Genomic DNA, 25,997 nt, shown 5'->3' on the forward strand with positions numbered 1-25,997 from the left:
ACGCTGCCACAGACATAACATTGGCTGCGTGCACATAGTACTAGCTTAACGACGGTTGCGTCATTTCCGGGAGTTTAAAGCTCAAAACTTCTACTTGTAAACTACGTGATTCATATCTATCGTAGAGCGAAAAAAAGAAAGTTCAGGTAGGTTATGACGTTGGTTGTAAGATATTAGCTATATTTGCGTACATTATTTATTTACGTCATGTACGCCTGTTTACGAGAAATTTTATCAACGCCCGTTTTGGAGAAAAATATTGACTCATTGTGTAAACCGTTCCTCACAATTGCAACATTTTGTGCAACATGGCCAGCGTGCATTTAACTCAAACGAAATGGGTTAAATTTTTAAAAAATACTTAAATATGTTAAATACATATGTTTCGTAATTATTTTATTTCTATGAGTGAAATTGCTAAATACATTTGTTTTGTTAACCAACCTCATGCCCTGCCAAAAATTAATAAACTAAAGTTGTTTACCATGATACATGATAAACAAAGCAAAAATGAAGTAAAAATATTTCTGTGCGACATATTCCGCATATTCAACGTATTATACATACATCGAGTTCTAAATAATACAGTTAATATGTGAAAGCTTGACAAAAATTGTAAAGAAAAGTCTGCTGACTTTGTATAAAAGTGAAGCAGCTCAAGAAATCCTAAAGAATAAATAAATCTCGCTACTGTGATGCACTATCGCTGAGTTGATTTTATTAATTTATTAATAATTTTTATTTTATAAAACATAAACGAATAAAAATATCACTAGGCTGGTTTTAACGATATCTCGATAATCTTGTACTATACGGGAAAGCGCCTTCCAAGAATTCCAAAATTCTGTTGCGCGACACTCGAGCGTCATGAAGTTGGCTCTGAATCCAAGTTGTGAGAACGATGCTACTTCCGGTATTTAAAATGGCCTAAATGGCACATTGTGAACTGCAAGATACTTATTACAGGGAATTAGAAACAAAATGAAAAGTTGAAGTAAAAGGGAAAAAAGAATAGAAAAAGAGGAAAAACTAAGTTTTCGTCGATTTTCGCGAGGTTATGTTACGCCGTAAAAAATTCTGTGAGAATGAAGTGAAGTTTCCGGTGAGCGTAGTGACGTGAAGTATTCAACGTGTTGCGTGTGCGTTGTGCCTCGTCGCTGCGAACGCTGTGAAGTGCGCATCGTTAGTACCGAACTGTGTGTACATATAAATGGCGGCTGACGAAAAATGGTACTTTACAAAAGAGCAGTTAATAAACACACCGAGCAGAAGATGCGGCATCGACGCGGATAAGGAACTGAGCTACCGACAGCAGGCAGCGAATTTCATTCAGGATATGGGACAGCGGCTCGTGGTGTATCCTTTTTCACAAATGCATGTTCAGTTGCGTGTTTCTCAACCTCCCTTTCCCCCTGTCCCCGTCAGCATTTTATGTTCATTTTACGCTCTCGGTTCGGTTCATCGTGTATTCGTACGCGACCTGCGATCACGACCCCTTATGTAACCGTTTTCTGGTTGATTTCGTTTCGGGAGGCACGCGAAATACGTAACGTGATGTAAACATGAGTGACGTGCGAGAAGAGGTCACGCGTCACGATTACGATTCTCCATATTGGAGTTGTTTGCGTTACACTTGTAGTGCACGATGTTTTTGTGCTATTCATCGCGCGCGTGATCGTTGTTCAATGTTATGGGTGAGTGAGAGTGTAGGGTTTGTTGGCCAAAAGGAGGACAGGGAATAGGGTCATGGAAAAGCAACATTGTTTGCCAAGCCAAGTTTGACAGTAGTACCAACCAAAGACACGGCTCTGCTGCTATTCCTTATGCAAGTATATCTACTCTTGTATTTTCAGTTCGCCTCTGTTTACATATCTTGAAATCGCATCAAGATCATGTATGGTTTGCCGGTGTTTATCATTTGTTTAAGTAGAAAAGCATTTCATGATTAACGAGCTAATCTTCTTGCCATTCCTTTTCGCTGAATCGAGTTTAACTTGAGCTTTTTTGGGTAGATTGTGATCTTGAATTTATAAATTATCAGGCTAATAGTGAGATAATCTTACTCAGAACACAGATGTACATATATATGATTTACTCATAAGGTAGTGCTATATCTTTATGGACAAGACTATAGTTATTTATATAGAATATTTCAATATAATAAGTCTACACATGAATGAGTAATATAATTCGTAAGAAGAAACAAAAAGGTTTTAATAAATATAGGCTTGTACATTCAACACATTTCAAATACTTGTTGTAGTTATAAACATTCAAATTTATGATGAAATAGATATTTATTATAGGTATATTAAATAGACACAGTTGAATTAATGTAGAAACTAAACAAATGACTCATAGTAAGATAAATGATAAGAACTTTTTCAGAAATCATGGTTAATTAAAATGAATCTTTGTATTATTAATAATATAACAGGTTCATAACATACAGTCATAAAAAATGATATTATTTTATCATTTAAGAAATTAATCATTTGAAAAGTGATTAGTTACCAAATTCTTTCATTACAACCTTTTTATTTATTTTTGTGAGTTTCTAGACTGTACTTATAATTATGAAATATTCTATAGATATTTTCAAGATATAAAACATAAACATTTGTATTTTTTATAACATTTTTATGTTTCAGATACATGTTTGAATGTCATAAGTATCTTAATTACCATACCAGTTGAGAGAACTTCAACATACTCTACATATCATTTTTGATTAAAAAATTAATAAGTGTATCTTGAAATACTGGTCTTAAGTAAAATTCAAATAGGAAATTATAGTTTCATTTCCTTTTACTGTCTATAAGTATAATACTACTGTGTTATATTTTTATATATTAAACAAAGTATCAATCTATGTTTTCTGTCTATTGTAACTTCTAAACTCTTAATTATCCATATTTTATTTAGTACGGTAATATATAATTTAAAAAATATTAAACATTTCCACGAGAAAAAGTAGAAACAGAAGATTTTATGATGAAAAGCAAGACTATACATTAACATTATGTGATTGAATCAATCAAATTTTTTATATTAATGTAATCTACAGATTAAATAAAATTGTTTAAATATAATATACTGTTCCCTCTATTTTCTAATCTTACCATTTAATATAATAATTTAAAAATAGTTGCTGAATAATATTGTTACATCTTAATTATATTTGCAGTTTTACTATCTTTTTGTAGTTCAGTTTCCTGTTATACAAAGTACGCGTTAACAAAAGTATTTCTTTTACAAATTGCTCACTTTCAGTTTCATGTAATAATTTTTATAAAGATATTAAAATGTATAATGAATTTGTAGAATTTATTTCTGGTATTCTAGTCTTTTTTTAACATAATTTCTTTCACTGGAAAGTATGTATTTATTTAGTACTTATTGCAAGCTATTGTATAACATTTTATACATAATGGAAGTTAGAATGTTTAAAGGAAGCTATATCTTTTAATTAAATTTCAATAAGTAAGGGTATTAAGTGGTACTGAGGCGAAATGAATAGCACAAAAACTTTGGTGTAAATAATATTAATATAACAGTAGATACCATTTATTCGATATATTCCTTAATAATTGACTACAGAACACAACTATGTATCAACACAGCAATAGTGTACATGCACAGGTTCTACGTATTCCACTCGCTGTCACATTTCCACAGGAATGCAATCGCAGCAGCGGCGTTGTTCTTGGCAGCAAAAGTCGAAGAACAACCGCGCAAGTTAGAACATGTTATCAAAATGGCACACATGTGTCTCCACAGAGATCAGCCCCCACCTGATGTCAGATCTGAGGTACTATCACAAAAAATAATTATGAAAATAACATTGTTTCTTTCACCATAATCTATGAATTTATGCAATTATATATATACTACTACTATTACTGTTCATATATACATAAGTATGTATTTATAGCAATACCTTGAGCAAGCTCAGGATCTAGTGTTCAATGAAAATGTCCTGCTACAAACATTGGGGTTTGATGTCGCCATTGACCATCCCCACACACATGTTGTTAGATGTTGTCAACTGGTTAAAGGTACGTAAATTGCATCAACTGACAATATTATTTTAAAGTATTAAATGCTATTAAAGCTTTACTACTTCCTTTCCAGCGAGCAAGGACTTAGCCCAGACATCATACTTCATGGCATCTAACAGGTGGCTACACATTATTTCCTAGTATCTCTTACTCTTAGCAGTCTTCTGGTCAAATAGATGCCAGCTGGAGCATATTTCCAAGCTAAGACTGTCAGGCAATAGCCACTGGCGCAACATTCTGACCTATTTTTATTTTAGAAAGCAAAGTAAACGTAATATGATGATGTGTAAGGACACAATAGTTTTTTGCCTTGAAAAGACCAGAATTAATTTTGAATTCTCCATAAGTTGAAGAAATCTTGAAAAGCTTATAAATATAAACTCACACGAAAACACGAGAATATGAAATTTTTTAAAGTAAATGAATGTTTACTTTGATTTCATACATTTTCTGAATTCTAATGCAATTACTTAAATGCCAACAGTAACTTTTGGGGAGGAATGTTGCGTTGCAGTCGCGGTAATGTCTGATTCTAAAGAGAACGTATGCCAAAGCGAAACGAAGTTTATTTCGTAAACTAAGTTCACGATGAGGATTGCTTAATTGAAGGTAAATGAAATATTCTTAAGGACTGATCGTTTTCTCTTAAATTACGGTATATTGTCCAATTTTTATTTTTATATTTATATCCACTTATGTTTAAACTGTAGATGCACAGAACAATTTAAGAGTGAATGAAATGAATGTGAAAGTAGTGAAATGATGCGTGAATGTATTTGATGGTGGAAAAAATAATATATTAGTCATATTTTAGATTTCAGTTAAAATAGTCCAATTTGGTTATAAGTTATTTAAATATTATTTAATAATCTGAAAAATGAGTAAACCAGAAACACTAATTTGTGTTAACTCAATCAATGATAATTAAATAATATTTAAATATATTGTGAGTGAATAATTAGTGTAGTTATTACAGCACAACAGAGTGCTGCAGAGCTTCTACTTAGAACTATTATGTAGATGTATCCGTACATATATTTACATAGCTGAGATTATACACCTAACATTTTTATGTAGCTCATCGAGAAGAAAGCATTATATCAACATATACCAGTTCTTTAACTGTTTTGGAAACGTACTCTTTGGAATTAAATTGTACTTAAAACTAGAAGATATAATTGGGAATAATGTATTTTAGCAAATTACAAAAAATTCGTTTTGGTTTTATTCCAATATTACCCACGTTTAACAGAACTTGTACTTCTTTTTTTATAGTACAGTTCTTTTTATGCTCTGGGTTATATTTTATTGAACAATTGTCAGTTTCAAGCGTCTTTTCGCTTGTAAATTTACAGAATAATTTTTCTTCTTTTCAGTTTACATTTGACTACAATGTGTCTGCAATACAAGCCAACAGTAGTTGCCTGTTTCTGCATACATCTTGCATGCAAATGGTCCAATTGGGAGGTAAATATAAAGAATAAAATAATATTCTTTAAATAAGTTCGTAGTTACACAAGTTATTAACGATAAAATTGTATCTGTCCCTAGATTCCACAGAGTACGGAAGGGAAACATTGGTTTTGGTACGTCGACAGGAGTGTAACGTCGGAACTTCTACAAGAGCTTACAGCAGAATTTCTTCATATCTTTGATAAATGTCCATCGAGATTGAAAAGAAAAATTATGAGCATATCCGCTAATCAAAGTCCAAGCATAAGTCATCCAAGTTTACCTAATTCACCCTTCGTGAGTATTTTTATTCTTATTATGTAAGAGATCCTAAACATTGTAACAAATATTTTTCTCCATTTTTTGTAGGATGCGGAACCTCGTAAAGTACAGTCTCCTGCGACAATAGCCGACAATAGCGGACCCACATTCCACGCGAATCGACCTCATCACACAGACAAGCAAGAAGAAAAGAAACAGATTCCTCCCTCATCTACGAGACCACCTGTCGACTATCGAGAATATCGTGAGAAGAAAGAACGCGAACGTTTGGAAAGAGAGAAGGCAGCGGCTCCAACAGTCACTGCGCAAACACATGTATCAGACATTAATAAGCATCATTCGCATCATCACAAGTCAGTGTCCAACGCGAACGTGATGAACAAACATCCATTGCCCCCTGGACAGAAGGCTCTTCATCATAACCATCATCACAGGCCAGAAGTGAAAGTTGGTCAACCGGTATCTCAGAGGCACTCCAGTAATCAAACTAGGGATCCAAATCGTGATCCTAATAGGCAGAGGTTATCAAGAGAGTACAATTCGAGTACCAGTATAAGTAGCAGTAGTGCTCTTCATTCTCATAGTCATGCAGTGCCCAAGGAGCCGAGTTTAGATAATTCCATGACGGATTCTGTTACTCACAGATCTGACATTGGAACGATACAAGAGTCGTCTCATGGGAATATACAAGAAAAACTTAGTAATAATAACCATAACGTGCACAGATTAAGTGGAGTTGAGAGTAAACACCAGGGTCACGATAAAAGAATGTACGACCCCAGGCATAAGCCTGTAGAACACAGGAAAGACAGTGAACAGAAACAGTATAAATATCCAGATGCATCAAGAGTTGATCGACAAAGGAAGTCTGATACGTTGGAGCAGAGGTGTGAAGAAGTGAGGAAGCTCATTGAGAAACCATTACCTCCACCGAAGCCTACGCTGGATGTATCGTACGTTTCGAATACGCAGAAACCACCTCATCACACTAAATACAACCAATCAGAAAAGTTACAAACTAGTGGTATAATTTCGACGGATGCGAAACTTTCGGTAAGCCAAAATTCGTTTTCGCAAGAAAAGTCGCCGAGTAGTTCTAGTTCGTTACTCGCTCAAAAGGCCGTGACTTCAAAGACAATATCGAGTCAGCATACGGTTCACGATGTATCGCAGATATTAAAAGGTACTATCAAAAATGGTAGTTCTCAGGCGTCGAGTTTAACATCTTTAAACAATGTGGACGATTCGAAAACGGAGAAGCGACTGCGGCATGATGATTTGGATAAGAATTCATCCGATATGCAGCAAAGTGTATTACAAACACCTCCTGGCAAGCACAAATCGCTGTTCAGTCCGGAAAAAGTATCGACACCTCGGGAATCTCATTCACAGAGGCCTAAATCTAAGCAAAAAACGCCGCCTTCGGCTGCAAAAGTTCCTAAACAAGAACGCGTACCAGATACATCGCTAGGTTTTAATTTAGTGTCGCCTTTCGCGAGCCCTCCAGACTTGCAACAAGAAACGTCAACGGTCAAACGATCGGCGAGTGATATTTCCGCGTCGTCTCATAAGAGGCATCGTACAGGCAGTTCCAGTGAAAGTGGTCAGGCCGCTAAAGTGAAGATCGAGGATGCATGCAGTTTTGAAACTGTTAAAATGCTCGGTAGGGTGCCAGAATTAATACAACCTATTAGAGACAATGCCTCGGCGAATGGTAGGGCCACACAAATCGCAAACGACATGAAACCACCGGAGCTTATTAAGCCATTCGACTCTGAGCCAACAATGCCGCGGTTCGGTTCAATAACGCAGCAACAAATTTCGACAAATCAGCAGAGTTTGACAAATGGTTTAGATACAACTGGAGTAAAACAAGACCCTCAAGAATTTCAAATGAAGAAAGAATCTTACAAGACAGATGTATCGATAAAGACTGAACAACAACAGACTAAAGGAGATTATTTGTCTCCGCTGAAATCCGCTCAAAGCATAAGCGCCCTGCTTCAGGAGCCGCTAGCACCGATGCCTTCATTGTTGCAAGGAATGCAGCAATATAATCAACTAACACAACAACAGGGTCACCAAGACCAATTCCAACAACAACAGCAGCAACTGCAGCAGCAGCAGCAACAGTTACAACAGCAGCAGCAATATATGGCTCACGCAATGTTGGTCGTAGACCACCAGGGTCACCAGATGTCGGTCCAAAATCGATGTTTGTCTCTACCAACGGTCAACGAACCCGCAATAGCTTCGACTGTTGACATAAGTGCTCTCTCGGGTCCCGTACAAACTAACACAGAGTCCATAATTTCTGTACCAACGTCAACTACCATCACAGTTATTCCTCCCCCAGAGGAGAAGAAATCAGAGCACCATAAAAGCGAGAAGAAGAAAAAGAAGGAGAAACACAAGCACAAAGACAAAGAGAAAAGCAAAGACAAGCACAAACATAAACACAAAGACAAGGACAAAGAAAAGCATCGAGAGAGGGATAAGGAGAAGTCAGAGGAGACCGTGCCCGCGGTGCCAGGCATCAAGATCACGATTCCAAAAGACAAGTTAAACTTGAGTACAGAATCTGCAGCGAGCACTGGCGGTAACGCGCCGTCGGCCGAAAAGAACAAGTCTCCTCAGAGCACCAGCATCAAGATCATCATCCCGAAGGAACGACTAAAGGGCACAGACAGCGTATCGAATTCGCCAGCGCAGTCTGTCGTCCAAGCGCCTTTGAAGATCAAAATTCGCACAGACGGGATCTCGCGGAGCTCAGGGATGCCAGCTACGAACAGCTCGAGCAACGTAGTCCCCGAATTCGCTAGCGAGAGCCGCAAGCGTGAGCGCGTCGACACGAAGGACAGCCCGACGACCAGTGTTCCGCCCGCGAAGAAGCAATCGCAGATACCATCGGCTGGCTATGGACAACACCGACCAGGCGAAAGGCAGAATGGCAGACATTATAGCTCAGGCAGCAATAACAAGGTACGTGGAGGCGGTAGAGGCGGCCGCCAGTATATCGGCCGTGGTCCACCACCAGCAGGATCGGCGGGCCATTACGGTGCTACTGGCCAGCGCGACGGCTACTATCAGCAGGACACCTACAATAGTAACAATCCCCGTAATCATCATCCTCATCCTCCCCTTAGCCGCGGTGATCCAGGGTACTCGAGAGCTAGCCACATAAATCACTCGCAGCCTGATTCTTTTTTCTTCGCTAACTATCCACCTCCCTCGATGTACCCTGCCGGATACATTTACGATCCTGTCATGTACTACTCGCAGTATCAGCAACAGTATCAAATGTACCCAACGGGGAACGTGATAATGACGCCTGACGGCGCCATTGACACGTCTGTGCCACCACCGTCCTTACCACCGAACATGCGACAAAATCAGAGCATGATAGTCGCGTCTACTCGGCAGGAACCTAAGACTCCACCGCCGTTGCCGAGTGGACCTCCTCCTAGTTCCTCCCCACCCCCACCTCCGCCGCCGGAATAATGTTCGTATGGAAATCCTGTCTTGTAGTGCACTTCAGAGGTAGACTCCAATGTAGCATTAGTCACAGCCACTTCTCGGTTCCATCCACGATTCTTCACCTTTTTACATTTTTTTTTCTTTTTTTTTTTCAGACTTATGCTATGAATTACGATACATTATATTGATGTGTTGATTATATATACACCTTGAAGCAAGACAAACCGATGTAATAGTTTTCTGTGTAGAGATTTTTTATCAAAAGGAAAGACAACATTTTGGAAACCATTCTTGTGGTTTCTGCTAAAGGTAGCATGACATCAGGAATCGAATTACAGGATAGTGTAAACAAATATATTTTCTTTATCTTTTTGTTAAACTTCTTTTATTATTGTTTACAATTTAGTTGCCTATTGTAGATAGTAAACACCTGTGTAAAAAAGATTTTGAAAACGGTTTCTAACGAAGATTGTTATATGAAATGAAATTTAGATTAAACTGAATGGTTTTCAAAGTCGATGCTTTTGGCTTTCTTTAAGCTGTATAATCATGTTTTTTCGGATATTTTATGTATTTCGATTGCTTATGTATATTGCTGTACAATATTGTTTTTCTTTGACGATATACATGATATTTATGAAGCCAGATCGATTTTGCGATAACACTATCATGAATCATTAGTTACAGGAATTTATTCGCAGAAATTCTGTCACGATGGGACGATTTGTGGCGACTTGAATTAATCAATGAGAGTTTTTTGAAGACGGGAAAGCGAAGTGGCTGGACATACTTTCACCTTGCCTCTACCCTCTCTTCTTTTCCCTTTCAGTTTGTGAATGGTAGAAGTAGCAGCATGTCATACGATCTCTATCCCCTAATGTTTATAAAAGATCACTTCGATTTTTCCATCTTTTTACCTGTAGCGTATCTCCTTTATTTAGAGTTTAGAGTAGTTAATGAGTGTGAGCCTTCGTGTGAACACTAAAAGGCAAGGTCCTCACGGCCTTGGGCAACGATGAAGCGAACTAAAAGGGTACGAAACTAGAAACTGCCTTGATAAATCGTTGAAAGTACATCGGTTGCTCTTTATACAATATCCCGAGAATCATTTATATTTCGAAATGCTTTCAAGGTAGGTTCTTTCAACTTAAGGAAGTGACCTCACGCCAACAGTTTTCTCCTCTCTTGTTTAGAGTTCCGATAGTTGCGCAAAAGCTTCGTAAGATTTTTGTTGCCTTTTTGTATGAAAGGAGGGCAGAAGATATACAAAGGAGGAAAAGGTTGTCGAGATTCACTCACAAAAGTACTGCCAGATAATAAATGGAAAGGTAATTGTCTTGCGCTTAAGGTAGAACTTCATAGAGTTTAGCGAACGAGTGCTCAGAAAGAGAGAGTAGGTTTTATTTAATTTTTTCTTTTTCATTTTATAAATACGTGATAAATACGTGCAAATATGCAAAGCTACTTTGACAACGAAATAAAATATGTTCGGGATAATGAATTCCTTTGCGGGCAAAGGGTTTTGGAGAAAGGGTGGTGTGTAAAGTGTTGCGTCGAATTTGAGACGGGTAAACGACTCAATAAAGTAAGAAATATAAGAGAAAATAATAAAGTTACTTAAAAGAACAAAAAATTATAGAAAAAATATATAAATGTATCGTATGCAGTAAAATGGTGAGAGTGTTGAACATAAGTGTAATATCAGTATGAGTTTCAACGGTGTACGTATTCGTAAAGCTATACATACACAACATACAAATATACATACACATCCACACACAGATATATGTATATATAAATATATATATATATACACACACATATATGTAATTTTTGTTGAGACTAACACGTATCACTTTGTCAATATTTTATACGTGAATGAATATATTAACAAAATTCTTTCTAATTAACCCTTTGCATTTCGATTTAATATTTCCTCGAAGCTTACTTTGGCTAGATGTGTTTGGCGTTTCGATGCTTCTTTCTTATGCTAGCATTCAAATCATCTAACGCAATTTTAACGCGACACTGCGCGTTTTGAAAAGAGGATATAAAATCGTAGCAAACTCCTACAAACAATTTTATTCTTGCAGGGTTTGCGAGGAACGCAAAGGGTTACTTCCTTAGCGCTACGTTATCTAAAATAAAAAGTTACATCGTGTAACATTTTAATTTAATTTCATACGAGAGATAATGAGAAGCGCGTCCTTTCAAACGAAACACAAATTTTGTACGATTGTTTTCAATTTCATTTCATTCTTGCATTATTCCAATGCTCATTTATCTCATCTCGTACATATACGAATATGAAAAATAATACATACAAATACGAAGAAAACTATAAAAAAGACGATTTATATCGAAAGCATTATAGAATCATTATACAAAATCTACTAGACTTAAAATTTTGAATGTTCTTGTTTCAACAAGACCAAGTAGGGAGAAAAGATAACGAAAACACAAAAAAATGCTACTTTCGTCTGTAATGAAGTTCTCAGAAATGACCAAAATTTAGTACGGAGAAGTTACTATTCTTCGGAGTACAAATACTAACATTAGTATAAAGTTGAAATAAAGAAATTTTTTAATAATTCATCGTCGAGTGTCTCTTGAGTGTATGTATTCGGTTTCTTTTCTCTTCATTCATTTGAAATATGGCGGTGTGTGAAGATTTTTTATTATACATACATATAATAATAGACTTCAATAGACAAAATAAATTATTCTGTTGTATATACGTACCTACGTATATATATATAAAAAATGAATATTATAACATAGAAAGGATATTGTCTCAGGAACGGGTCGAAAGAGAGCGAGAGATAGTGTGATTAATATATTACAAAAATATATGATATATTAAGAATGTGTTTATATTTAACCGTGCACGTGTGCGCATTGTTGTGATTGCCATTATGATGGAGAAGAATTTATTATACCGCTAGCGTTGATAGCGTATCGATGTCATTGTTGTTATTGTTATACTTATTGTCACTAGTACTAGTATTTTTAATTTAGACCATTACATGTATATTATGTGATTGTTATGGTCATCGGGCCTTTTCCTTAGGCTTCTCAGTGCAAAATTCTGTATCGCGTATCCGTTCGCATCGTTCTTTGGTTGAGGAAGACGTGAATCTAGGTGTAATTTGAATAGAGGGCCATTTCATTTGCAACGCGCAAATGAAGAAATCGAGAAACCGAATTTATATAGAAATTTGCACGGAAAAAGGAATGACTATTTACAAAAGACACTTACACTTTTCAAATGTGACCTTTCGTAGTGCAATTTATACAAACAAGTATTGAAAACTATCGGTCTAGCAGAGTGAATGTTTATTGTAACTGTAATACGAAGCGGATTACACGAGGTAGCGTGTAAAATTAAAGAAAAATTCAGGAAGAATTTACGTGGTAACGTTTACCTCTCATCAGAAACTTTCGTACACGTTTTCTCCTGCGCTACTGATCGGTAGCAGCCTAACTGTGTAGATCACTGTACTTGCTGTTCTACTTTATCGGGTTACACGACGTTTAATTCTTCCTGAAGGAACTGAAGAAATCAAGGACCTTTGACTTGGCCTTAAACGATGTCGTAAAGTGGGAGAAAGCGTATAGAAGCAGCAGGATCTCCGTGTGATGCGTAAAGATAGAGAACAGAGAGACATTAGGGAGATCGACTGGATCAGCCTAGTTGAATTGTGCAATTGTCGCAGTCGTACGAAGACAAAATAATTGCTAAGGTAAATTATGATATAGGTTTTATACTCTCTTCTAGTGAGAAATTGAGAACACACACACACGAAACACGAAACATATTAATACTAATAATAGTAATGAGTCCATGCATGTGACCAGCGATTGATATGAGTGATATGAAATTTACGAACGTTGAGCTACGGAAGAGGAACATGATAGAAAAGAAATGTGTAACATTGCGAACACTGCATTAATACTGTACACAATGTATATTATCCACCACTTGTCGCGTACGTTACCTGTTTTACTATGATAGACATCTGCGTTTACAACATGCATTTCTTTATAATTCTATATCTCTACTTTTGGTAATTGATTTCGATCTCTAACAAGTAATATAATTATGGAAAATATTCTTTTTCATTAGTATGAAGAAAAAGAGAAGAATATTATGGTGCCAAATTCTAATAAAGATTGGTCTGTTCTAACTTCTCCTGTTAATTAATTAATCGAAAAATGCAGATGACTAATATTTAAATTGTTAAAATTCGTATTACGCGCGTGGGACCGTACGCGTCACGTGTTCAATCAAGTATAAAAAAAAAAAAAAAAAAGCATCGCAAATAAACGTTCTGTGGAAACGAAAAGTACCTTAGTGATTATTTTGTCTCTTTCTTAACACACCATATGTGTATATATATGTGCATATATTCGTATACATTCATATATATACACATATACATAAACATTTAGTTATAATATCGCACACCATACGCCGTATCTTTTATGTACTAACATTATATCACAGCTATTAGTATGTAACGCAAATACCATGTGTAAAAATCTGTCTATAATTCTTGTGTCGTGCATGAAGAAGAGAATTTTGAATAGAAAAAGAGACAGTAATTAAAGCACATGTTATTTGATTTTACTCGCTTGGTGGAGGGTACTTCGATCGTCTGCCATTGTTAATCGTTGAACATCGATGCTATTGTTGTTACCGTTGTCATTGTTGTTGTTTGTTATGAATGTACTATGTGTGCGTGTTAAATTGCATGAGCATGCGCGCGGTAGCAAGCTTTTCCCTGTGTTGTGTGCATGCGTACAATTTTTGAAGAACATGCTTCATCCTGCGTTTCATTCGATTTTCTTCAGTTGTAACTGTTTTCTCCATTGAAATAAGGGGGATGCGAGGTCTGAAAGATATTGATAATTAGTTGGAATTTTCATACCCACATAGTTTGGCATTTTAAAGAAGAAACAGTAGAATCTCATTGTCTTCGTTATAGACTTTCATTTTTTTTGTCTTCATGTCGTTCAATTTATAGCGAACTAAGAACTATTACCAACTAAGCGGTAATTCATTTACTCTTTTGATACTCTTACATTTTCATCTTATTGAAAGAAGTTTATAGAGAAGACTATACATGATTCAATCAAACAGTCATGCAAATACACTCATAAACGCGTCATTATTCTTCGCCATTAATTTTTTAAAGTATTCCTAGGATTTCTTAGAAATAGTATAAATGATTTACTTGAAACCCTAGAGGCAGCTCATACTAATCACCATTAATTATCAAAGAATTTTCTTTTAAGAATATGTTAAGAAGGCAAGTACCACAACTCTGCTTATATTTTCAGGAAAAACATACATCTAGCCACCACAAAAGTTCCAGCAAGTTCTCGCAGTCTCAACAGTCCCATACGACGTAGTATCTGGATGCTGTTAGAAAAGGATATAAATAAGGCAACTGCAGAAGAGAAAAGACAAGCCTCCAGGAAGTCATTTAAAGCAAACTGATCGATGTCCATCTGAAAGGAGAAATTTATCTTGCTTCGCTTCTTCGCCCTCATCGAGACTGCATGGAGACACGAAAGAAGGCAGCTATTCGTCATTGTCCTCGTCTCACAGGAACATTCTGCATGAACAGGAAGAAAATGGATCTTCCAGATTTATCTCTCGGCATTTCCCCTCAATCGCGAGGAAAATTGATACGGTTAGCCATCCGTTTTCTACATGGCTGTATCGAAGATCAACGAAGGAAGACGCAAGCTTGGCACCCAATGTTAGCCAAAGTTGAACATAAATCAGCGATCAAATGCTTTCGACTAAGGAAAGAACGAGAACAAAATATAAACATTCTTACTCAGGTGAAATTAGGTACGCGATAAGTTAAGAGGAAAGCAAACTTCGCATCGTTCTTGGTTGTTGGATCACGCGACTGATCCTCCGTTCTATTTCCTAAGTGTACGTCGGTCTTTACTGTAACATACATGTTTCCCTTGAAAGAATCGATTCCACGAGTACGTACATCGAGGTGACCCTCAATATCTTTCCAAGTTCAGCTTGCATCAATGTTCTACAAATACTAAGTTTGCAAGTACTAAGAGCTGGAATGTAGACGTTATTTGTAATTATTTACTTTATGCGAGGACCTTAGTTGTTGGAAAACTCGATAATTTTTTTTTTCCATTATGGATCGTGAGTCCAGCTTTTCCTGTTTCATATCTCGAGGGTTACTACCATTTCTTCTTTCTTTTTTTTTTATTTGCCGATCCATGTAACTGTCACGTTCTTTTGCACTGAATGAGTTGCAAGTTTCTTTTTGTTGTTACATTGAATCGATCGTTGACCGATTCGTTAGACAGGGACATGAAGAAGATAGAATAATTTGTACACGTCTGCGTCTAAATTATGAATTTCGTTTAGTTAGAGATACAGATGCTCTTGTTTTTATCGATGAAGCATGAGGATATAATCATCCTTTTTATCGCCATCTTAGTGATTTAGTTTTTTTTACGCTCATCGTGCATTTAATCACGTTTCGTTCCAGATAGAGTTTGGTCAGTTATAAATTTTATGACTCACTCGTTTCAATCAAACTGTATAATACACACAGCTTCACACATAGTATATTTAGTGTCTTACTCGATAGATTCTTAATGAAATGACAATGTCCCTGAAGAACGAATCTTTAGTGCGAAGTAAAATGAGCATACACACTGAGGGAGACAGAACAAATAAGAACTTGGTCCATGTCCAATGATATTTATTCGTGCCGTTTTGTTATGTACATAGCCGAAAACTGCATAATAATAGTAAGTATTTGAATTATACTATCGCCATTTAGTATAAAGGACTCTAGATAAAATAATTAATATTATTATCAGACTGTAAATAAAATTATTTTGTATGCCAAAATAAACCAAATGAATAACTCGACACGCAATGGTTACACATAATCGCGTTAAACTATCACACATAACATACATACACACATACATAGGTACATATTAATATACACATTCATACAGTCTGCACACGCGTGCATACACCCAAATTACAAAGAGGCACACAAAGGATACGTATGAAGAAGAACAGGAATTTGACAAAGTTACAATACCGCCATTGAAATTATAATTTATAGCCCAAGAAATTATAATTTAATTTGTATTCGTAAAGCATCGTATATTTAGTGAATCGCGATTTAACACTCCCGATTCGAGGTATCACTTTTTAAAGTAAGAAATATCGTTAACAAGATCTGGTGATTGCGAATGTGCATACTGTATGGAGGGAAAACAAAAAAAGGAAAGAAAAAAGAATGTTATTACCCTGTTTTCACGCAAACGCTTCGTACCGAGCATTTGTTGTGTTACATCTCCAAAACGAAGAGTGCGAATGTTCACTGTGCTCTGTCGTTCTATAACAATAATAATAACATTAATATTATTATAACGTTAAATAATGATACTTATAGTAACACCAACAAATGATAAAATAGATATCAGTAAGGAGGGACGAAGGGAGAGCAACATTCATCGTTTGCGATATTTTGAAGGGAAGAAAAAATAAGGAAATTCATGCGTAGCCAGTCATTCTCTTCGTCATTTAATTCTTTCTCTGCATATCGAGAAGTTGCACCGAGTTCCCACACGTGCACAGAGAAATGTATTTATTGATTAATTAATAAGTTCGAACAATCGATTATAAACTTAGAACGATGATATTTAACTAATGTCAAATGCCTTTTGACACGTTCGTTCAACGAAAAGGTGTGTTAGCAATAAATGTGTCCGACGTTCTCGGCGCGATAAAATATCGTTCGCTCGAGATCGACGTTGCAGGAATATTTTTTATTCTTATTACAAAATAGACGAGAACGACGGGCCTATTTTACCGTGCCGACTATGCGTATTTTCGTATGTCCCATGGCCGAGAGTAATCGAAACTGTAAAAGAATACGTATGCATTTTTTTTCTATCTTCAGTTTTCTTCGTTTTTTTTACCTCTTCAGAATCCACAACAATCGTCTTTTCTATCATTCTCTTGGCTATGCGGCACAAACGACGTTTATTGCTAATTGTTTTCAAATCTGCGGATCATGCGTATATTTATTACACGCAACTGTTTCACTATTTATCCGCTCAGACTCAAAGAAGAAGAGTTTCAAGTAGCATCGAATGAAACAGTGTCAGAATTCTGGCGACGTTTTATTCTCGCCAAACTTTTTCGAAGATCGAAGCGGACTCGCTCGAAATTGTTTAGAGAAATTTAGCTGTATTCTTCGGAGTAAAAAGAAATAAAGAGAAAAGGAGGGATGCGTTTTGAAAAGAGTCGTTTCTGCTTCTTTCTTCGAAAAAAAAAAGGAAGCAAGTGTACACTAGTTCGATCAAGGAAAAAGAAGAGTTTTTTTTTACAAGTCGTCACGAATGGAAAATATTCGAAAGAACAGTGTCCGCGATGTAAATAAATTTATTCTTAAGGACTTAAACAGAAGCGACGATTCATGGAGAGTGTATACTTATAATTATTATTAATTATTATTATTATCGTTTGCAAGTCGTGCATTTGTATTTCACGTGCATGCCACTGAGCTGCGGATCGTGAATACAGGCTCGAACCGGAAGTTCTCAGTCGCTAAAAAGGGGTGAATCGATAGAGCTCTTTGTACGAAAAATCAAAAAATGATATTTATTTAAAAAAATTGACTCAAACTTTCGTAAAAATCTATTTCGAAACGAGGCATATTTTACTGTCTCTTAGAATCGAATAAATTATTATTCTAAAAAGTAGATATTTACCTTCTCCATGCTAAAGAGTATACATATTTTCCAATTCATGAGTGCAATTGTTATAATTATTGAACAAATTTCGCTTCGCAAGTTTTAGAGATATTTAAAGAAGAGATGTGAAACCTTTCTTTGTCCATACACGATTGACGATCTTCGGGATTCGAGCTGAGCTTGCCTAATTTCAGGCAACGTTGAAAAAAAGTTATCCTCAATAAAGAGAGAAAGCAAAAGAAAGACTAAAACAAGAATTTTCTGTTGTCTTATTTCACACCTGAATCCACGATCATAATCTTTGACACTGGTCATCATAAATCCTATTGCATTTTAAAGAATATTCTTCGATGCTGTGGATATATTATTGAAAAACATATAGTTTCTATAGAAAATATATTAATAAAGAAATGCAAATTAATTTTGTGAACATTTCATATGTGATAGCAGACCTTACATAATTGATGCAAAAAAATCGAATTATCATGATGTACGTGTATACATGCTTCACATATACTTCATTTGATTTTTATCTTTTGTGATACCGCGTTAAAAATAAATAATTTTGATATCGTCTAGAGTCTAGTACAGTGAATGATATATGTGGGTTTACGTAATTGAATAGTAGCCAATCATTTTTTTAAATATGTAATATAAATAGAATAGCAATCATTTTTGCATACATATAAAAAAGAAATAATTAGGTACTTTATTTCAGTAAAATTCTCTATAAAAATTGAAGATACTTACTTCTGTGAAGTTTAAAATCGCGCAGGCGCCATTACATTCAGATTGAACATCGGTATGTTCTACTGTGTAATATATGATTATTACGAACTTTATATTTACGCTGCAGAGCATGTCCATAGATATTTGCACGTGATTGATTTGGTGTATTAATAAACTTAATTGTACTAAATATTTAATAAAATACTCAAAGCTCACGACAAATGTACACATCTTAAACGTAACTGTTTCGTAGATAATATGTTTAATTATTACAATTAACACTTTGTAAACAAACATATTATTGCATAAATTAACGTAAACACATTGTGATTCTACTGTTTTAGTGTAATTGATTGTAACAATGAGTTGTATCAGTCATTTGCGACATCCTATGTCATATTTAAACACACACAATTTTGAGTCTTTAGCAAGGAACTTACTTACCCAAAATGGTTATAGAAATGTTCATCATTCGTAAGTAATTATTTTATATATAATGTGTGATTAAGTTGAATTTTACAGTAATATTGACATTGTCAAAACAAAACACTTTAGGTGCAAAGTACTAGTAGTTGGAGGTGGTACTGGAGGTTGTAGTATGGCTGCAAAATTTGCAAACAAATTTAAGGATCCTAATCAAGTGATCATAGTAGAACCAAATGAAGTAAGATTCTGTTGTATTGTTAAATGAAAAGTATTTACTATTCTGTTGTATAATGTCTATAACCACAATTATATTTTATAGAGTCACTACTATCAACCATTATTCACTTTAATCGGGGGTGGTATAAAATCTTTTGAAGAGTCAAAGAGGCCAATGAAAGATGTTCTACCAAAAAATGCAAAATGGCTTCAAGAGAATGTGATGAGTTTTGAACCAGAACAAAATCAAGTAACCACAAGCAACGGAAATATTGTGCAATATGAAATTATGATTGTTGCGGTGGGTTTAGAGCTATATTGGGAAAAGGTGAGATTGGAAGAAATATCTCGTATTACTTAATGAATTAATGGAAACTAAATTTCTATTTATATTTAATAGATACCAGGATTAGTACAGAGTTTACGGGATCCTGAATCACAAGTTTGCTCTATTTATGGACCAGAAACAGTTGGAAATGTTTTCTCTAGAATTTTAAATATGAAGAGTGGAACTGCCATATTTACTTTTCCAAATAGCCCAGTTAAATGTCCAGGAGCTCCACAAAAAATTGCATATATTGCAGAAGAGTATTTCGATAAAGTAAATATTACTTGACAATTCATGTTTCCTAAAATTTGATGTATGCATGTGATAACATTTATTTTTTCTGCAGCATAAAGTGCGTGATAATATAGAGGTTGTATATAATACAGCTTTGCCAGTTATATTTGGTGTGAAGAAGTATGCAGATGCACTTTGGGATGTTTGTAAAAAAAGAAACATTACTGTAAATCTTCAAACAAATCTTATAGAAATAAACCCAACAAAACAGGAAGCCATATTCCAAAAATTGGATAAACCAAATGAACAATTTACTCAAAAGGTACATTTTTATCTTATAAACAGAGATGTATATGTAAACAATTATATTTAATACTATTGTGTAAATTTTTGTTAGTATTCATTACTTCATGTATGCCCACCAATGGGACCACCTGAGCTTCTAAAGAAACATCCATCCTTAACAAATGAAGTAGGATTTTTGTCAGTTGATCCTAAAACTTTACGTCATACAAAGTATTCAAATGTATATGGAATTGGAGATTGCACTAATACACCAAACTCTAAAACAATGGCTGCAATAGGTAAAACAATAACTATGAAGTTATTAAATAACTATTCAACAGAACTTTCATATTAATTCTTTTTCCAGCTGCTCAAGGTAAAGTTCTATATAAAAATATCATTGATGACTTAGCTGGAAAACCAATGACCATGGCTTACAATGGTTATTCATCTTGTCCCTTGGTTACTGGTTATAACAAATGCATTTTGGCTGAATTCGATTACAACTTAAAACCATTGGAAACATTTCCAGTAAATCAAGGACGAGAATATTTTTTCACATATATATTAAAAGCATACATTTTTCCGCATTTGTATTGGCATTTGATGACAAGGTAAATTCACTAAATTTTTTATCGTTTTTAATTACATGTAAAAAGATTTAATACTAGTTATATCATTATATTTTACAGAGGCAAATGGAATGGACCAGAATTTTTCCGTAAATATTCAAATTTAATAAAAAAGAAAGAGGCTTCTAAAGCAGATTAAGTTAAGATGCTTGTTAATTGTATACAATAATATATTTGTAGATATTTTTAAAAAGTTAATGTATATTATTGTTAAATAATGATGATTACAATAATTTCGTAAAATATTTGTTTCTTTTTACCATAATTTAAATTAAGTTATTAATCATTTATGTAGTTATTCAGTATTGTGAAATTTGATATTTTTGAAATAAATTTACATACTTGTTTCTAATGGTATGTATTTAAAAAAATGAATAGACAAATGTATATTTTTACTTAAAATTTATAGATTAGTAAAGTGTTATTTACTTTTTTTTAATAAAAAACAAATAAAACGAGAATTATCGATATTTTCTAAATGCATGTTTAACAACGTTTTTAGTTACAAATAAACAATTTTAGCGCTTGATATCGTTCTATGATAAATTGTAGAGTTCTCTTAACAATCCTGCACGCCCAAATTGTGAATGAATTAATAAATAAACAAATTGTTCAATTTTCACTGTAATTCGATTTATCGAAAAATTGTTCGTGATGCGAACTGTTGCTAATTTCAGGTGCCACACACATGTTCTCATCTCACTGATTTTAATTCCGTGTTTGACGCGTCAGCTTTGACGTAAATATGGATTGTCAGCTATTGGTAGGTTTATTAATGAACGTTTTATGTTTCTTGATATAGAGTTTATAATGATGTACGTCTCATACGATTCTATGTTTTTGATGTAAGTATTGCTTTGTGCAATTGTAATCATGAATCGTGGCAGATCATCGAAAGTCACAGAACATAACCTCCCTTCAATGATTCAGAGCGACCAGGATCTCAGTTTTCTACAACGCGTATGATTTCTATTGATTTTAAATTTGATTTTTTTCCTTTTATTTAGTATCATTCTTTTGAATGATAATAAAGCTAAACGAAAGTATTTCTCATTAACAAATATAGTACAGCATGTATGATCATTAAACATTGTGATTAATACATGGATGCATTCACTGAGTAGAATTTTTTAGTTACTTTTCTCTGTGGTGATATAAATTATATGTGATTGTAGGAACCTACACTTTATACTGTCAAGGGTATGGCTATCCTTGACAATGATGGCAACAGGATATTAGCAAAATATTATGACAAAAATGTATTTCCCACTTCAAAAGAACAAAAAGCATTTGAAAAAAATCTTTTCAACAAAACACACAGAGCTAATGCAGAAATTATTATGCTTGATGGTTTGACATGTGTTTATAGGAGTAATGTAGACTTATTTTTTTATGTCATGGGAAGTTGTAACGAAAATGAGGTATTACTTTTATTGTCAATCCTTAAGAATAAGTAGTGCTTTATTATTAGAAATAAAATTGCTTTGTTTCTTTTAGCTTATTCTGATGAGTGTTTTAAATTGCTTATATGATTCAGTTAGTCAAATTTTAAGGAAAAATGTTGAAAAGAGAGCCGTTTTGGATAATTTGGATATAGTTATGTTGGCAATGGATGAAATTTGTGATGGAGGGTAACTAAAAATTATTAAACATTAAAATTTTTGAAATAAAAACAAAAATAGATGATACTGTAATTATTGCACAGGATTATTCTGGATGCTGATGCATCAAGCGTTGTTCAGAGGGTAGCATTAAGAACTGATGACATTCCACTTGGGGAACAGACCGTCGCACAGGTAATAATTAGTAATAAATAACAAATATGTATGAATGTAATGTGTTAGTAAGGTTTCTGCCTATTTCTCACATAGAAAAATTTTCGATTTTTTTATTTTGTGTTCATGCATCATTCTACATTCTTCGCACAGTCTCTGATTGTAAGTTTTTGTGACTTTAGAAGGCACAATTGTCAACAAATTTCTACACGTATTTCACATATATTATAAAATGTTTTATTTGTTTGATTTTCTAGGTTCTACAATCTGCAAAGGAACAATTGAAGTGGTCCTTATTAAAATAAATGTTATATTAAAAAAATGTGTTAATTATATATATCTACAAATATAAATGAAAAAATATAATAACTAAAAAACATATTGTTAAACATTTTTTTAACCCTGTGTTAATTATGAATACACAATTCTTGATATGTCGAAAATTGTTCCCATTTCTAATTTTTCGTATTACAATAAAAATTTTCCTCTTACATTTTCTTTTCACTATATTAAAAAATATAGTTATTATTGTATGTACATGTTAACCTTTTTTTTTCATTTGTCGGTAAAAAGGATATGAACAGAATGAGATAGTAGTATTTAGTTTCACCGTTAGATGGCGATAATATCTCTGATGATCTATAATTTGAAATATATGATTTATTTAGCAGCTGTGGTAATATTTGAACGCTCTAAATAAATTTACTATACTATAGTTTGAATTATATCTAGTTACGTGGTCTAAGATGAATATCTAATAAAAACAAATATATATTTTGAATAAACTTTTAATCTACGAATTGAACATTTTCTTCTCATTATAAATGTGAAGACTTATAGAGATAAAACTACGGTAGATATTTTCAATACTTGTTTAAATAATAACAAAACGAAGGTATCCCTTTTATCTGTACTCTTGTAACGAAATCTAATGCTTAAAAGCACTCAAAACATTTGAATAATAATTATTATATCATACATTCATTCAGTTACGATGAACAAGAAATTATACAGGAAGAAGATATAACAGAATATCAGACACGTCTATAAAATTGTCTAGACTTCTAACTAAACTTCTAAACTTCAAACAATATCATTTAATCGGTGTCTTCACTGCTTAATTTTGTTAAAAACTTCCGATTCACTATGATGGACACCATTTTCAGTTTTTCAGCGTAAAAAGGGTTGCAAAATGGCTTTTTTCCTCAGCCTCGGGGGAAATCTGAAGTCGTTCTGGGAGAGGAGGGTCAAAAGCGTGTAGGGAGCCGTACAGAAATCGCAGGACAGTGGTCGCTCATTCGAACTCAGGTGACAAGCTCGTAGCTCGGTTCGATTGTGTCTGTTGGTTACTCTTTCATCGGGTTCCTCCGCGCTGGGAATTTTAGATTTGATTACAAAACGCGTCCTCCTGCTCTCGCCCGACGTCTCCTCCACCTCCGTTGCGATCGTGCTCTCACCCTTGCAACTAGTGATGGAGTCAATACCCTCTTGTGCATCCTCAACTCTACTTTCCTCAATTTAACTTTTCAGTTTTTTAAGTTGCTGCACATTCAGATCATTCAACAATAAAGTAGATAAATTTATGTAAGCAGTCGTCGAATATTCGCGTTACTTTAACATTCAGATTCTATTTAATTTAACAATGTCTATTGAAATTGACATTCTACATAATACGTATATACAGTTAAGCTATGTCTCTACTAAAACAACAACGAGAAATATCTTGTCGTCTCTTTTGGCTGCATGTTCTAAAACATTTTTCGTCGAACACTAACTTATATGTAGAAGCATTGTCTACGTTGAAGCAAGATAATTTGAAGAACAGTTTTGCCTTAAAGCAACACGAAAAAATCTGGAAAAAACATTGGGTAACGAGGGATTTTTTCAAGATACATGGAAAGTTGTTTGTAAAAATCGTAAAAAGTTGTTTGTTGTTGTTTCAGCGAAGACATTTACACTTTTATGTAAATTGCTCAATGTAAACATAAATAAGCAGTAGAATAACTGAAGCGAATTTAAACTATTTAGAGTGATACTGTAGAGAGTAAAATAAAGTATCGGATCGGATCCATCGCTACTTTCGACCACCCCGTTCTATGTGCACCGATGAAAAACTCTTGTTGCGCGATCGCGACGGAATTATTGGCCGGCCGTGCTTATTTATGGCGTTCATTTTCCTGGAGATTGCAACAGAGGACGGTCCTGGCCGCTCTGCCTCGATTTTTTTGCCAGACCATGTCGATGTACGATTTATGGTACGTCAGCTGAGAAGTGAGCAGGACGTTGATAACGACGACACTTTGACACGGGGCATCGCTGTATTTGCCTCACAACTAAATTAATTCCGCGACCTTTGAATTTCATCAAAACACGAAGATCTTTAGTTCAGGCATCGTCTCTATGGTTCCATTGTTCAGGATAATTTCAGGGTGATAAGGGTTCTGAAAGCGTGTTTGCTTTCTTTTCTGCAGTTTTTATAACAATTATGCATTATTTTTAGGTTTCTATATGAATTGGTGAAGAATAAAAGTGGTACAAGTCCAAAATTAGGTATTTTCAAATAAACTTAAGATTGTGTCTGGACCCTAGAGCTAAAATGTATTAAGTCGTACAGGAAACAAGTGGAGTCTGGCTCTGGGAATCAGATACCCATATAAAATACACAGAAATATACATTGGGATCAAGTATTATAAAATGTAGTGTTTAAACTTGTACTGTTTTTCAACTCACCGACTCATATAGTGTCCACTGCTATATTTTTTTTGTATTTACACCATACAGTTCAGAATATTGTTTTTATTACAGCTATTGAGGCAGGGGCAAAGAGAATAAAGATATGTGAAAGCTATTAATCACTTCTGAATGATTTCGTGTCGCAAGTGTCGCAACAGACGAGGCTACTGCATTATACATGATCACTGTTTTAAGTGGGATTAACGCAGGATTTGTAGAATCTAGGACATATGTTCTGTTCAGTACCTCAGGAAATGACACTCCTATTATGGGAAAGAATTCATTACGTTATATTACTAAATATAAAAAATTATTTTCGAAACAGTGACAACATCTCTGCAGTGGACGATATTTTGAAAAAGACTGCTAATGATTTTTTCTGTGGAATAATAATGCATACTCAAAGCTACAAATTTGTAATTGCAAAAGAGAAATTAACGTTTGACGTATATAATATGTTACATTATATAATATACTATAGGGAATTGACGCAAGTGTTATTGTAACGTATCCTCTACGTACATATGATCACGATCCCCGATTATTATTTTGTGGAGCACCCCCTGCACTCGTCGAAAGGGTAATCCTTACCTACTG

At 34.5% G+C, this 25,997-nt stretch overlaps 3 protein-coding genes across 11 annotated transcripts; all 3 read left to right on the top strand.

Moving 5' to 3' along the window:
* The first annotated feature begins 36 nt into the window (after window positions 1-36).
* On the top strand, window positions 37-18,298 carry LOC143179500 (uncharacterized). 2 transcript variants are annotated; one of them, XM_076378770.1, is made up of 8 exons: window positions 37-1,356; window positions 3,601-3,811; window positions 3,935-4,058; window positions 4,135-4,180; window positions 5,438-5,528; window positions 5,613-5,810; window positions 5,883-8,777; window positions 14,616-18,298. In XM_076378770.1, the coding sequence occupies exons 1-8, from the start codon at window positions 1,211-1,213 to the stop codon at window positions 14,685-14,687; spliced, it is 3,783 nt and encodes a 1,260-aa protein (XP_076234885.1). In that variant the 5' UTR covers window positions 37-1,210; the 3' UTR covers window positions 14,688-18,298. The 2 variants fall into 2 exon arrangements, with proteins under 2 accessions (XP_076234885.1, XP_076234884.1); XM_076378769.1 differs by lacking the exon at window positions 14,616-18,298 and having other exon boundaries at window positions 5,883-9,570.
* Window positions 18,299-18,904: 606 nt separating this feature from the next.
* On the top strand, window positions 18,905-21,134 carry Sqor (Sulfide quinone oxidoreductase). Of its 3 annotated transcripts, none has more exons than XM_076378776.1 (9): window positions 18,905-19,008; window positions 19,115-19,244; window positions 19,326-19,434; window positions 19,516-19,740; window positions 19,813-20,013; window positions 20,087-20,296; window positions 20,372-20,558; window positions 20,627-20,873; window positions 20,952-21,134. In XM_076378776.1, the coding sequence occupies exons 2-9, from the start codon at window positions 19,132-19,134 to the stop codon at window positions 21,028-21,030; spliced, it is 1,371 nt and encodes a 456-aa protein (XP_076234891.1). In that variant the 5' UTR covers window positions 18,905-19,008; window positions 19,115-19,131; the 3' UTR covers window positions 21,031-21,134. The 3 variants fall into 3 exon arrangements, with proteins under 3 accessions (XP_076234891.1, XP_076234892.1, XP_076234890.1); XM_076378777.1 differs by having other exon boundaries at window positions 18,936-18,952; XM_076378775.1 differs by having other exon boundaries at window positions 18,967-19,244.
* A 420-nt stretch (window positions 21,135-21,554) lies between these two features.
* Window positions 21,555-23,045, top strand: Zetacop (COPI coat complex subunit zeta). 6 transcript variants are annotated; one of them, XM_076378778.1, is made up of 7 exons: window positions 21,615-21,654; window positions 21,742-21,851; window positions 22,067-22,312; window positions 22,389-22,522; window positions 22,597-22,687; window positions 22,820-22,828; window positions 22,924-23,045. In XM_076378778.1, the coding sequence occupies exons 2-7, from the start codon at window positions 21,765-21,767 to the stop codon at window positions 22,969-22,971; spliced, it is 615 nt and encodes a 204-aa protein (XP_076234893.1). In that variant the 5' UTR covers window positions 21,615-21,654; window positions 21,742-21,764; the 3' UTR covers window positions 22,972-23,045. The 6 variants fall into 6 exon arrangements, with proteins under 6 accessions (XP_076234896.1, XP_076234897.1, XP_076234898.1 ...); XM_076378781.1 differs by lacking the exon at window positions 21,742-21,851 and having other exon boundaries at window positions 21,555-21,654; XM_076378783.1 differs by lacking the exon at window positions 21,742-21,851 and having other exon boundaries at window positions 21,580-21,736.
* Window positions 23,046-25,997: the final 2,952 nt, after the last annotated feature.

The sequence above is a fragment of the Calliopsis andreniformis genome, chromosome 5, assembly GCF_051401765.1.
Source record: "Calliopsis andreniformis isolate RMS-2024a chromosome 5, iyCalAndr_principal, whole genome shotgun sequence".
Classification (NCBI taxonomy): Eukaryota; Metazoa; Arthropoda; class Insecta; order Hymenoptera; family Andrenidae; genus Calliopsis; species Calliopsis andreniformis.